Source organism: Molossus molossus, unplaced genomic scaffold (assembly GCF_014108415.1).
Source record: "Molossus molossus isolate mMolMol1 unplaced genomic scaffold, mMolMol1.p scaffold_m16_p_15, whole genome shotgun sequence".
NCBI classification, from domain to species: domain Eukaryota; kingdom Metazoa; phylum Chordata; class Mammalia; order Chiroptera; family Molossidae; genus Molossus; species Molossus molossus.
In genome coordinates, this window is record NW_023425350.1 from 50,986,180 (window position 1) to 51,000,491 (window position 14,312).

The 14,312-nt window shown below is 43.6% G+C and overlaps 1 protein-coding gene across 3 annotated transcripts in view; it reads right to left on the reverse strand.

Annotated features, from left to right (window-relative positions):
* The window catches only part of AAK1 (AP2 associated kinase 1), a 166,863-nt gene extending 153,292 nt beyond the window's left edge, over positions 1-13,571 (reverse strand). For 2 of the 3 annotated variants that reach the window (XM_036262702.1, XM_036262703.1), the window contains exons 1-2: positions 13,481-13,571; positions 12,791-13,178 (exon numbers count right to left, since the gene is read on the reverse strand). In XM_036262702.1, coding sequence (XP_036118595.1) covers positions 12,791-12,953 — 163 coding nt within the window. In that variant the 5' untranslated portion in view covers positions 12,954-13,178; positions 13,481-13,571. Of the gene's footprint in view, positions 1-12,790; positions 13,427-13,480 lie in introns of those variants that run through there. The other variant, XM_036262704.1, reaches the window with a different exon arrangement.
* Positions 13,572-14,312: the final 741 nt, after the last annotated feature.

Here is a 14,312-nt window from a genome sequence, read left to right on the forward strand (position 1 = left end):
AGCAGAGGCCTTATTAAGAGATAAACATACAGCATTAAACAGTGAATTATAATCCTGGAAACTTCTCTGTGTTCCAAATAAACAAAAATTGAATGACTAAAATAATATTATAATGGTATCTAGAACACTGCCTTACGTTGAAAGTGTGGAGAAGAGAATGAGGAGGGTGGTTTGAGGGAGTAAGAGAAGGGACAGTAAACAAAATGGAAAATGGAAACAGGTTAAGTCCCTAAGGCACTGATACTCAACTTTTCACACAAATGGTTTTAAACAAATACAATGAATAATAAATATCAAAAGGTAACTCATTTCCTTTCAGAACTCAACCTTTCTAAAAACATGAGGTATAAAACACTGGTTTCTGTGCCAACAAGAGACATAAAGCCCATGTTCAGCAGCTCATGTACTTTAATCCTAGACAAGACCCTCAAACTCTCACCAAGAGCCTCTTTATTATTACACATGGTTCTAACAAGCTCAGTCATCCAGTTTAAAATCCACAGATTAAAAGTGGCAAATTAGAGAGGCACTAATTCAGGAAGGTACATGGATAGCAGCAAGAAGTGACAGCTGATAGTCTCATAAGAAAGGAAACAAGACACTATAAAACACAAACATGAAATTCAAAAAGTATAGTAACCCAGGGCCATTTTATTCAGGAGAAAACTGCCTTATCCATATCAAGTCAAGATCCCATTCGACCTATACCAAAATAGCATTCAAGTAACAATGCATTTGAGAAATGAAAGAAGATGTTAGAGTTGGAAAGCAACTTCAACATCATCTAGACATCTAATTCTCATTTTACAGGCAAAGAAGCTGATGGACAATTTGTCCAGAGGACAGGGCATGGTGGTCAACGACAGGTTCGGATCAGGGGCACTTTCCACCTATATTATGCTGCCTCTGTGGCATATTTATATAGGATATATATACTGTATTTCAGAAAAAGTCCTATCCAAATTAATAAATTTTTTCAAAACTGATCAACCCTCAGGGGTCAGAAAAACATTTTTCCACAGTGAGTCATCTCAAATGGGCTCTCCATATGATCAAGCCATTCTCATCTTTGTCAGTCATTCTCTCCTTAAACCTAAGTAATTCCTCCACATCCCTCCCTACTTTCTTTAAAGCCCCAAGTCAACCCCCAGCCTGCAGCATTCAATAGAAAACAGAAGCCATGAAGCAAGAACTCCTTCAACTTATCAATTTCTTTATTGTACCCAATCTTGCTCCTCTTCCTTCCAGGTCAGTTAATAAAGTGCTCTTTCTCCTGTCCAAAGTTATATCTTCTACCTGAGTTCATGATTCCATCCATAATCTGCCATCACCACCTCAGCACTATTCCATCAAGAATTCCCCCCTAAACTATATCGCTAATCTCCTCTTCTCTGCTTAATGTACTCAACACTCTTCCACCATTAAAAATAATAAATTCCTGCGCTGGCCAGTTTGGCTCAGCAGTTAGAGTGTCAGCCCACAGACCAAAGGGTCTCAGGTTCAATTCTCATTCAAGGGCATGAATCTGGGTTGCAGGTTCGATCCCAAGCCCCAGTCAGGGTCGTGCAGGAGGAAACCAATGTATCCCTCTCACATCTATGTTTCTCTCTCTCTCTCCATCCCTGCCTGTCACTGAACTCCTCAAATATGGTAGGCACTACACTAGACACTGGGGATATAGCAATAAATAAGTAAGTCAAGATCTCTGCTTTTGTAGAGATGAAATTCTAGAAGAGAGATATAAACAATAAGCAAGAAAATCAGTTGACATGCTACCTGGCAAAACGAAACATGATGGGTTCCTTATATTGGATGGTCAAGGAAGGCCTTTCTGGGGTGAGATTTAAGTGAGATCTGAATGGCAAGATGAATCCAGCCATGAAAAAAGGAGGAGGAAGAACATCCCAGACAACGGGGCCAGCCAAGCCTAAGACACTGAGAAGGAAACAATGTTTGTTTGTTTTTTTAATTTTTCTTTACTGATTTTAGAGAGAGAAGGAAGAGGGAGAGAGAGAGAGAAACACCAGTGAGAGAGAACATCAACTGGCTGCCTCCTGCATGCCCCCCACTGGGGATTTGGCCCACAACCTGGGCATGTGCCCTGACCGGGAATCAAACCGGCGACCTCTTGGTACATGGGTAGATGCTCAACCACTGAGCCATACCAGCCAGGCTAAAAGTAACTGTTTTCAAGTGAATTCTCATCATTGGTCAGAGAGCCACTCAGAGCTGACCTTTCAACAAGGTCAGAGCTCACAGGACAAACCACCAGGCATAATTTACTGTTGATCCCTCTCTTCACTTCTCTCTGAAATTAGCAAGAACAGAGGGAAACAGTGCCTATCTATAGTCTAAGAGCTACATTCAGTGACCAATTTTAGACACCACTTCTCTAGACTCAATTTATAACTGAGCTGCTAGAGCCATACTTATGAACCTTTTAAAAACCATATCCTCCTTGATAAATATAAAAGTCTCACCCTGGACGGTTTGGCTCAGCAGTTAGAACGTCAGCCCATGAACCAACCAGAGTCGCAGGTTTGATTCTGGTCAAGGGCACGTACCCCAGTTGTGGTTCAGTCCCCAGTCCTGGTATACTTCCACTCCCCACTCTCTTTGAGGTTCCCTCCTTTCCTGGCTGGACCTGGAGTTTATCTGTGCTTTTCAAATTATATATTCCCCTCCTATCTATCTCCTGCTCTCATGCTCACTAATCCAAATATAGGTTGAGAATCACTGCCCTAATTTACTGTAGGTCAACAACCATCACAAGCTAGAAAATATCTGAATTTTTGATACCTGACCTAATAATCTTCATCTTCACAATTTAGCATTTAAATAGTTTTAGAATTCCATTATATAGTTAAGATACTTATACCTTGTATCTCTACTTTTGAGATTGATAGTATTAGGTACTCATAATTGAATCCAATCAATAATGAGAAAGTTACATGGTTTTCTGGAAGGTATTCCACTTACTTTGAATTTTTTTCATTTTAAACTGGACCAAAAACCTAGAAGAGTCAATAGTTCTTATCATTATAATAAGGTCCCAAACATAAATCTCTTATATTATTGAAATAGGAATAAGAGAAGTCTATAGATTTCAAATCTGTCTGGTTATTAGTGTCTAGCTAGTGAATCTGAATTAGTACTGATTTATTATATTATTCATTCAGTTAATTTATTCTCCAGTACCCACTGTTGCATTGTTCATATTTTTGAGTCCTGACTTGGATACAAAATAAACCTAAGGTTTACACCCTGCCCCCTAAGAACCAATTATCTAACCCTAGAAAGTAGATACAAATGAAATAGCTAAATAGCAAAATAAAACTTTGAGATTATGGGCCCAAACAGCCAACATAGTCAGCAAGAATAATAGGCATCCAAAGGACAGGAGGAGAAATGGATCACTTTGGCAGGTGTGGTGAGTACTGTGATCAGGTAGAACAAAGTTAGGGGGGATTAAGATAGGTAGGGTGGGGAAGGGGAAGGTATTCCAGGTGCAGGGAACACTATGAGTAAAGCGCTGGAAAGAACTAAATCCATGGTACATGGGAGATGAGGAGGACACAGGCCTGAATGAAGCAGAAGACCTGTTAGAGCACCAGGATTTGAAGATGAATAGGCAGCTGGGGTTAGGCATTCCTCAGGGGCAGAAACACCCACGATAACTAATAGCAACATGACAGGTTGGGGACATTTTCCTAACACGGTGGCTTTCGAGCAGGAAAAAAGAAAATCAACCACAATATCTATCTCTCTCTTCTCCTCATTCCGGGTTTTGTGGATGGATGGATGGATGGATGGATGGATGGATGGATGGATGGATGGATGGACGGACGGACGGACAGACAGACAGATAGACAGATAAGTAGACAGACAATCAGACTCTAGCTTCTCCAGTTTATACATACAGCAAAACAAATAATGCCTGATAACAAAATTCATGCACCCAAACATTAAGAGTTATCATTTACAGACTGCTAACTATATGCTAGGTACAATGCTAAGTGCTTTGCTTAATTTCATCTAATCCTTACAACCATTTTTACTCTTGTATTTTAGAAATGAGAAGTCTGGATATTTTAGTAAATTGCCAACATCACAGGGACAGGTCCAGGATTCAACCCAAGAGCTGCCTACCTCCAATTCTCATGCTTTTAAACCACCACACATGCTGCTAACTTTGAAAGTCTTCTCAGAAGAAGAACATCATAGTGCTCCCATTATTCCAGGGGTATAGGGGACGAAAAACAGTACTGGATATCAGATTTTCCCCAATCATTACTGAGTTACACCTTCTGGTCAAACCAAGACTTTTTCCATTGTCAAAAGACCAGATATAATTATTTATTCCAACACTGTCCACCCCATCACCACCGAGATTCCCAGACTTCTAAAAATAGTGGAGGACAAAGGTCTGAAGAACAGGTTAGGCTATCCACATGGGAAATTAAATACATCTAACACACCTGTAAGATAATCAGCACTTCCTGAACCAACAAGATTGATTGGCCAGGAAAAATGATGAGTCAAGAGTACAAGCAGGAATCCTGCCACCTCTGTAAATGTAGCTCAGGACGTCCTAATCCTCTAGGAAGGGCCCAACTGATGAGCCCTGAGCCCTCGTCTTTCTTCCTATCCCCAAGGGGTAATAAAGTCTCCATTTTGTTCTCAAATTCATGCTCAGTAGCAGAGGCACAATAGTCTTTCTCTCATCCTAAAAGTCCCAGCACAAGAACTGCAGGCATCCTTAAAAACAGACAACAAAAAAATTGCATGGTATTATACTGCTCTCTCCAAGATTCAAGTCCTTGATGAAAGGCATCATCATTGAAGATCATTTTAATTACAAATGATAATTTAATATCAATGCTATGCTTGGTCTTCTATTATAATATAGGAATGACATGAACTCTTTCATCCAATAATCTCTTGGGCTCTTCAGAAATCATAAATAACAAAGCTTCAATTGGCATTGCCATCCATTGTCTGCTAAGGTTAACCCAAGCCCAAGGAGAAAACTGACCAGCTCAAGCTCATTCAGTCCTCAGCAGACCTCAAACAAAATTCCAAATTTTTACTCTTTCAACTTTATTCCAACTTGAGGAACCTGCCCTCTGCCAAGGTGGAAGTCTCACTCATAGGACTCCTCTTTCCTAACAATTGTCTGTAACTCAACAGAGGTTGTTTAAAGTATACATAATAGGCTAAATAATAATAAAGATAACAGACTAACAATAACAAAGATAATAATGGAGGGAGAAAGTAGACACAAAATGCTGCAGCCAGTGCTGCCTTAATGTGCTAACATTCACTATTCCTGAGTAACTTAAAATCACATAGGATGAAAAGGCTTTATTGCTCTAGGTATAAACACAGAACATATGATTTATTTATGAAGGCAATTTTGTTCCTCAAAAGAGACCAAAGATGTTGCAATACTTACTTCAACTTTACTAATATAACCTATACAAACGTGCTGAACTCGATATGTTCCCTAAAACAAGGTTCCTCAAAGAAGGGAGTCTTAAAATTGTTAAGAACACTCCACCTTCACAAAATATTTCCTAACTATTTCAGTCCTCACTGATCTCCTTTCCCTCAACCCTTCCAGAATTTTATATTGCACCACACACTCCAGCATTTCAATACCTATTATCTTGTAAGGTGCCCTTATTTCTTGTGTGTTGGTCAACATGTCAACTAGGAGGGCAGGAGTCAAGTCTTCTATTCTCTATTTGCCATGGCAAGATCATTTAAAATTACAATAGCTATTGGTGGCTCATGACTACTTTACTGGACAGCACAGCCCTAGATCAGTAACAGATAACTGCTATCTCAAAACATACAGCTCCCAGCACTTTCTGCTTTTATGTCTTTGGCCACGTTATTCTCTGCCTAGAATGTTCTCTCTACCTTGTCCACTTAGTAATAACTTCTTATTTTTGAAGACATACATCAAATATCACATTTGTTTAGCTTTCCCTGACTACTCCTCATCCCATAACATTAATTGCTCCCTCACGTCTATTCTCCTAGGCCTTTTACATCCTTAGAGCTCTATTTGCTCATGTGTCTGAAGTTCCACAACTGTGAGCTTAAGGCAGAGCAATGTCCTATTTATCATTTCATGATGTCCAGCACATAGTGAGTGCTCAATAACAGTAACCAAATATGGCAATGAATGAACCATCAAACTTTGATCTCCCAATTTATACTGCAGTGTTCTTTCCACTGCACCAAAAAATGGCTCCAGAAAAGTAACCTGAAAGCTACTCTTTGCTACTTCAAAGTGTTAGATCTTACTTAATAGACAATATCAATTCTATTATTATCATTGTTTGGCTCTTTCAGATGCAGATGTAAATATTTCTTTCTTTTTTTTTATTTTTTATCCTCACCTGAGGACATTTTTCCATTTTTTGTACAGATAGAGTGGGAGGGAGAGAGAGGAAGAGAGAGAGAGAGAGAGAGAGAGAGAGAGAGAGAGAGAAACATCGACGTGAAAGAGACACATCGAGTGGCTGCCACCCGCACGACCAACCCGGGCCGGGGACAAACTGCAACCGAGGTACATGCCCTTAGCGGGAACTGAACCCGGTTCTCTCCGGACCGCAGGCCAACGCTCTAATCACTGAGCCAAACCGGCCAGGGCAATTTCTTAAATACTTATACTTTGAAGAAGACAAGACAAAGGCAGATGGTAGTGTTAGTCCCCTTTCTGAAGTGTCAACTTTCAAATTCTGTAAGTTAAATACTGCAGTAATATTTTTTCATATGTACTTTATTAATCTTTATCAAGCTTTTCCTGTGTACTCTGTGCAGTTTTAGCTAATGAGGTATGAGAATATACCTCCCCCATACACTCCCACTCAAAACCCATGTGAAACTGTTTCTCTCTTATCTCTCATTAAATGAGCATAACTTTGTTAGAAAGACCAAAGGAAAGGCTCTGACCATGCAATTATTTATTCTGGATTTCACTTCTGTATTCTAGATTTGACTATATTTAGTAAAGCTATAACTGCCATCATGCCTAAAGCCAGGAAGAAGAAACCATTCACAGACCACCCCCTGAAAATCTGCAGTTGCCACTAAAAAACCAGACTTCCAAGCAGGCAAAGACATCTGAAGTGGGAGGGACCAAATTGGTGTTTGCGTCAAGAGAAGACCTCAGGAGCTTATTACTAACCTCTCTGCCTGGCACTAAAACTCTCCATAACCTTGTCTCCTTTTCCTTTCTCTCCAACCTACCTTCTGCTCTGGTCAAACATCTTCATTATCTCCCCTGACAACTCCTTTCTGAAACAGTGGCCATCTTACTCCTGACCTGCCTCTGCTTCAACCTTCTGCTTCTCTTTGAACCTTCAGAACCACTCCTTCCTCAGACACTAGCTACTCCCTTGCCCTACAATTAGGTGAGGCCCAGAGAGGAGCAGTGCATACTGGATATTTATTCAATAGTAACTCAAAAGGCTCAGGGCTACTGAAGAAAGCAAGAAGGAAGCAAAGCCAGGGAAATTGTAAAAAAAATTTCCTTCTACCATTCCATGTTCTTTCCTTGATTCTGGAAGAGTAACTTGTACTAACCAAAGTGGTTTAACACTAGACTAGTCAGTATTCCTGGAACTCATACCATCACCACTTCACACTTTTGCATATGCTATTCACTCTGCTTGCAAGACCTCAGATAACTCTCAACTGGAACATCTGCTGGTCAATTCCCATGTTCAAAGCACACTTCATCTATAAAACCCTCACCTATAAGCCCTTTCTCTTTATCATCTCTTATCGTCTTTTTACCACCTAACAGACATCAAGGGCCATGCTAAGTGCTGAACACTTATCTTAGGATTATCTGTTGGTCTGTGAGTTCCTGAAGATCTGGGTCCAAGTCCCATTCATCATGTAACTCTGGAACCTTAATATAGTGCCTGTCACAAAGAAGGCACTAATGAACGTACATTAAATGAATACACGCATGCAATATATTGATACCATCGGCATGTTATAATTATATGTCATATATGTATATTTTATTTATTTTTTTTATCCTCACCCGAGGACATTTTTACATTTATCTTCAGATAGAGTGGGAGGGAGAGAGGGAGGAAGACAGAGAGAGAAACATCGACGTGAGAGAGAAACATCGACGTGAGAGAGACACATCAAGTAGCTGCCACCCACACAACCCCAACCAGGGCCTGGGATAAACTGCAGCCAAGGTACATGCCCTTAGCAGGAACCAAACCCAGGACTCTCCTGTCCGCAGGCCGACGCTCTAACCACTGAACCAAACCAGTCAGGGCTATATTTGATTTTTTTTTTTGCATTTATTTTCAGATAGAGCAGGAGGGAGAGAGGAAGAGAGAGAGAGAAACATCGACATGAGAGAGACACACAAGTGGCTGCCACCCACACAACCCCAACCAGGGCTGGGGACAAACTGCAACCGAGGTAGGTGCCCTTAGTGGGAACCAAACCAGGGCATCTCTGGTCCACGGGACAACGCTCTAACCACTGAACCAAACCAGCCAGAGCTATATTTGATTTTTTAAGGTGGTTTCACACACTGTTTTTTTTAATCCTCACCCAAGGATATTCTTCCATTTATCTTCCGATAAATAGAGTAGGAGGGAGAGAAGGAAGGGGGGGAGAGGGAGAGAGAGAGAGAGAAAGAGAGAGATCGGTTGCCTCCCACACAACCCCAACCAGGGCCAGGGACCAAACAGCAACTGGGGTATGTGCTCTTGACTGGAATCAAACCTGAGACTCTTTGGTCTATGGGCCAATGCTCTACCCGCTGAGCCAAACCCGCCAGAGGTTTCGCACACATTTTTAAACCTCGCTACCCTGCAGCCGGCCAGTGTGGCTTAGTGGCTGAGTGTCAAGCCGTCCACCAGGGATCGCCAGTTCGATTCTGGATCGGGGCACATGCACAGGTTGTGGGCCTGGTCCCCACTGGGGGGCATGCAGGGGGCAACCAGTTGATGTCCTCTCTTATCGATGTTTCTATCTCTCTCTCCCTCTCCCTTCCTCTCTCTAGAAATCAATAAAGAAAAAAGAAAAAAAAATTTTAACCTCGCTACCTAGTGCTGTAGGTAGAAGAAAGTGACAAAGTTTACTGATTTGGAGACTTCCTCACTAGTTCTCTTTAGCTCTAGACCTGGATTCCTTTAGTGTAGGTGAGAAACTGTTCTGAAGGGCCACCTTGTCTATCTTATATAAAACTGAAGCAGTTCTGAAATGTTGTCTTGGACACAGCAGGTAGTCAACAGACATTTATTAATGGTTTAAAGCTGAGATATAAGGCCTCATATAGCTAAGGAGCTATGATAAAAGCACAAATTCTCTGTCCTTCTTTAAGCATTGCTCCAATTTTCCTATTGAGCTCATTCTGGAAGCTTAAACCAAATCTTCCCTTGACATCACATGCACATTACATCAGACATGATCTAGCATCTCGCTGTGGCATCTTTGCTGAGGAAGCTAGAGAGAAAATATCCTCCTCAGCACCCAGTCTAGAGACAGCCAAATCCCTCTGAACTCATGACTTAGAGTTTTCATTTCCCCAAGACAAACAAGCCCCCACTAGACTAGTTAGTGCAACTAGGCAAGCAGGGTTGACGCTGCTGATGGAGAGAAGGCAGCCCAGGCATTCTGTCTTCCTCCTAACCTCCTCCTTGGGGTGCCTGCAATTCCTCACTATAAAGCATAGACCAGTACCCACCCACATTAGGAAAAAAGGGATGATCAGTGGGATGTGATGATAATAAGGGCCTTGAAGCCCATCACACCATACCTCCCTGAACTGCCTGACCATGGCCCTGGACACTACTAGATGCACAACTTCATCAACCTCAGACAATTCTGCCTGGGACTGGTGGCCAGGTCAGCACCTGACACCTCAAACAGAAGAGGGTCCAGGAAGGAGTATGTCTACCCAAAACATCTGCTGACCCTTTAAAGAGCTGGTGAGACCTCTCTGCAAAGAACATCTGACTCTGTCCACCCACAATGGGGAGAAAAAATTCATAATGAATGCTATGGCCAAACCAGCCTTCACATTGCCACCTCCACGCCCCCTTAACTATATATATGATGTAATGTTACTGGTAAATAGAGGGTACCATTTATTGAACACCTGGAAAAAAAAGGTAAATAATTTACATACATTGCCTCATATAATCTTCAAGACCACTCCATAGGGCAGTGGTTATCAAAATTTAGCTTTCATCAGAATCGCTCCAGGAACTTGTAAAAGCCCTATACCCATGGTTTATGGAGTGGGCCTGAGAATTTGCATTTCCTACAAGCTCCCAGGTAATGCTAATGCTCCTGATCCAGGCTCCATGTGTTAAAACTGCCCACAGGAAAACAGAGATTCGAGAGAGGTTTAAAATGTCTTATCTAAGGTTTCACGGCTAGAAAAGAACAAATCCAGAATTTGAACCTAGATATGCCTGACTCTACAATGCTAGTAAACACGCTATTGTATGTGTGAATGTTTGCTTTATATTCCCAAATTCACTCACAGCTCCTTAAAGGCACACATTACACTTTAGATCTCCCTAAATCTCTCTCATAACCTAGTGGTGCATTTGTACTTGGTAGGTGCCACACAAATTCTTTGTATACTGGCTCCTTTATAGCCACATACATCTGAGAGCCACAAATTCAAACTCAAGTCTAGTCAAAGAATATAAAGAGGGCAACATTGCCAGAACTGGTTTTACATGAGACTCTCTTGTTACTTTGAGTCTTTGTCCATGATGTCACCACACCTGGATAACTCCTACTCATTCTTTAGTCAGTTACTCCCTAAAAAAGCCAATTCTTGGCTCTCTAAAAGTGGGGGCCACTCTAAGTTTTTCTTGAAGCACATAGCATTCATTATAACTGGCTATTTTCCATCTCTCAAAGTAGTTTGTAAACTGCGGCATCTAGTTCTGTTATCATATCCCCAGAACCTAGTACAGTGCCTGGCACATCATAGACACTCCTTAAGCATTTGCCGAATGAATGAATGAATGAATGAATGCAGAACTGCAAGCCCTAAGTTCTACTTAAAAATATAACGCATGATTTTCTGGGGAAGAGGGCAGTCTAGACAACAAAGACCAACTTTGCCTTTTCTCTTTCCCATCACTCAGACTCTGAGAACAGGTACCACTTAGGGTAGCACCATCTACAATGAGACAATATCTGAGGTGAACAAAATGACCCTGGGTCAGCAGAGGCCATTCTGAGAGAAGGAAAGAGCTCTGCACCCCATCATTTCTCCCAATTTATCTTTCACATACTCCTCCTTTCCTCCATCCCACTGCAGTCAAGGGCTTTGGCACAAGGATGAAAGAGGCAGATCAGACTCAAGGGTGCAGATCTGGCAGCTGGCACAAAAGCATCTCCCATCCTGCACCAAAGACCACAAAGAAAGATCCAGAGGGACAGTGACTCAGGCCCCAGATTAAGTCCAGCTAGAGCAGCACTAAAAATGGAAAAGAGCAACAATTTCACAAGGATGTTGTCAGACCTTTTTTAAAACAGTGTTTTAAAAGTAAAGGCTTCAGCCATAACCCCAGAAAACTGGGCCCAGCTGAATCCACTGCTTAGACAAGCTGAGAGCCAAACACAGCTTCTTCCTCCCTACCCACCCGCCTGCAACACTCACCATGACAGGCATTTCCCAGGCCCAGGTTGGAACTCTTGCTTCAAGCTTAGCTTGCAAAAAGGCCCTTCCCCAGTTAATAAACAGGTCCCCCACCACCACCATGCTGCAGTAATAAAGGCCTCCATCTTCCCCCATCCCCTCTCAGCAGATAACACAACCTACAGCAGGTTGGCCCTATCCAATTAGTTTGAATAGCTTCATGCCAAGGAAATTGCTGCTTTTATTAAAAATAAAAGCATACTAGGCAGGCAATGGGCGGTAAAAAGTATACGTCTGGCATAATTATGAAGGTCGAGGTTAAGGTTACTCAAAGAGACATGCAAAGATTTCCAGAAGGCCTGGGAAATAAAGATAAAGATTTAGATATAGATATGGAATTTACACAGCAAACCCAGCAGATGTAAATAACATCTCCAGTAGAAGAAAAGCAAAAATCAGATGCCACTCTCAATAATTCTTTTGACATAAACAACAACACTAAAACAGAAGGAAGAGGGGCCTACGGACTGATTTCAAAATAACCGCATTCACTTCATGTAATTTCTGTTATCTTAGCTACATCCTGGGGACCTGATTAATAGTTGGGTCAGGAAACCTTGTCAAATCCACCAAGAGCCTTAGCTCTTAGAAAAACATTACCATTCTCTGAAAATCCTCTCTCCCTTCCAATGCCTGCTCATAGCAGTGGGAAAGTTAGGTAGAAGAAAAAGGAGGAGGAACCCCTCCTCAACCAACACATCAATTATTTCAAGTTTTAGTAGGATGACAAGCCCACCACCCTACATCTGATGTGAAGCTTTACACTTTCACACACAGGTTTTCTCATCTGATCCTCATATTTCAGTGAGACACACAAGATTTGGTTTGCCAATGTTTTTCAAAAATAAATGAAAAGGCCACTGAGGAGAACAATGTCATGCAACCTCCCCCAGCCCCATAAACACTGTCACTCTCAAATCTCAGTTTTAAATTTCTCAAGGGCAATGATTCACCAGGCAAGGGAATGGGGAAGGGAGACTGGTCAAAATCCATTCATACATTCAACAACTAGAAACCAGAATCCTGCTGCATCAGCCCAAGATATCTACGGCGCGCTTAGTCCCACCGTACCTTCCGCCAACACCTCGTCCACAGTGACCTGCTGTCGCCCAATGCCAAAGACCCTTCCGATGTAGCCACTGCCCAGGCCCGAGGTGCTGCCCCCACCTCCGCTGGAGCCGGAGCCCAGGCCAGAGCTGCCCTGCTCTCGCCGGGAGTCGAAAAACTTCTTCATCTTGCGAATAGGAAGCAGTAAAGCAAAACACCGACAGCTTCTAGATTTTTTTTCTTTTAAGAAAACAAGAGATCCAAGGATTTCTTCTCGGATTTCAGCTCCGAGAGGAGCCACCCGAATCCGGCCGTGGGGGTGGGGGCTGAGGGAGGATGCCTATAGGAATACGCGTGTCAGTGGCGGGGCGGTCCCCTCCTCCTCAGAAGAGCGATTCCTATAAGTTTAAACCTGTGATGACAGAGGAAGAGAGAGAGGATGAATCAGTAACACACTTAAAAATTCAACTGCTGAATCCTAGGGGCAGCAAAAGCCATCATCCTGGGGAAACGTTTCAAGAATTTTCTTAAGGAGAAAAACCCTGGAGCTAAAAACGCGTCCCCGGCTCCCAAACCCGAGACCCTGTGCCCGGGGCTGGGAAAAAAAAGGAGGAATTCGGGCCGCCCGAAGCAGCGCCGACTCAGCCAGGCACTGGCCCCCCTTCTCCCTGGTCTCCCCGCCGCCCCGCGAGGCAGCATCCCGGCGGCACCCACTTGAGATGGTTCGACGGCGGGCGCCCAGCTACCAGCCCCGCGACATTGTCACGGCTGCCGGGCGGCCTGCGTCGGGGAATGGAGGCGGCGCTGCAGCGAGAGCCGGGGCCACGTTGGGCACCCGCCCGCCGGCCAGCTGATCCCCCGAGCGCCCGGCGGAGACTGACCCGCCGCCCCTCCCCCGCGCGCGCTCCCGCCCGGCTCCATCCACCCAACCAGGAAGTGAACCGCCGCCGGAAGTGCCTGTCGCAGCGGCTCGGTGGCTCGGCTACACGGAGACTGGCCCGGGTCCTACTGCGGCTGCCGCTGTCACGATAGAGGGGAAGGGGTCATGAGACAGAAGGGGAGCGGAGAATCCCGGGGTCTCAGAGCAGAGAGAGTTTTGGAAAAGAATGTTGATATTGCCCGATCCGCAGGGCACCATGGGAAAGGTAGTTCAGCGCAGCCCAGCGGCTGGACTACAATTCCCAGGATGTCCCTGGAGAAGCCAGCGAGGCGGCAGCGGTGGCCTCTTGGGCCTCAGAGGTGGTTAGTGGGGTGGTGCATTTGTGCGGGTTCGGTTATTTAAACACATCCGGTAAAGAAACTGCCAGGGACTAGGGTTTCCACCCTGCTGCGTGTCCCACCCTTCTGGAGCCATTTTATTTGCGGCTTGACCTCTCTACACAAGGGATTCTGGGGTTTGTGGTTTCCAAACGGAGTGAGACTGACACTTTTGAAGGACGCGGCTTAACCGCTTAGTCCCTAGCCGTCCTGCGGGGCTTCCCGACGTCATCTGAGCAGAAGGTGGAAGACTGGTTGATCGGAAAAAATTTGCCGGCAGTTGGTTCAA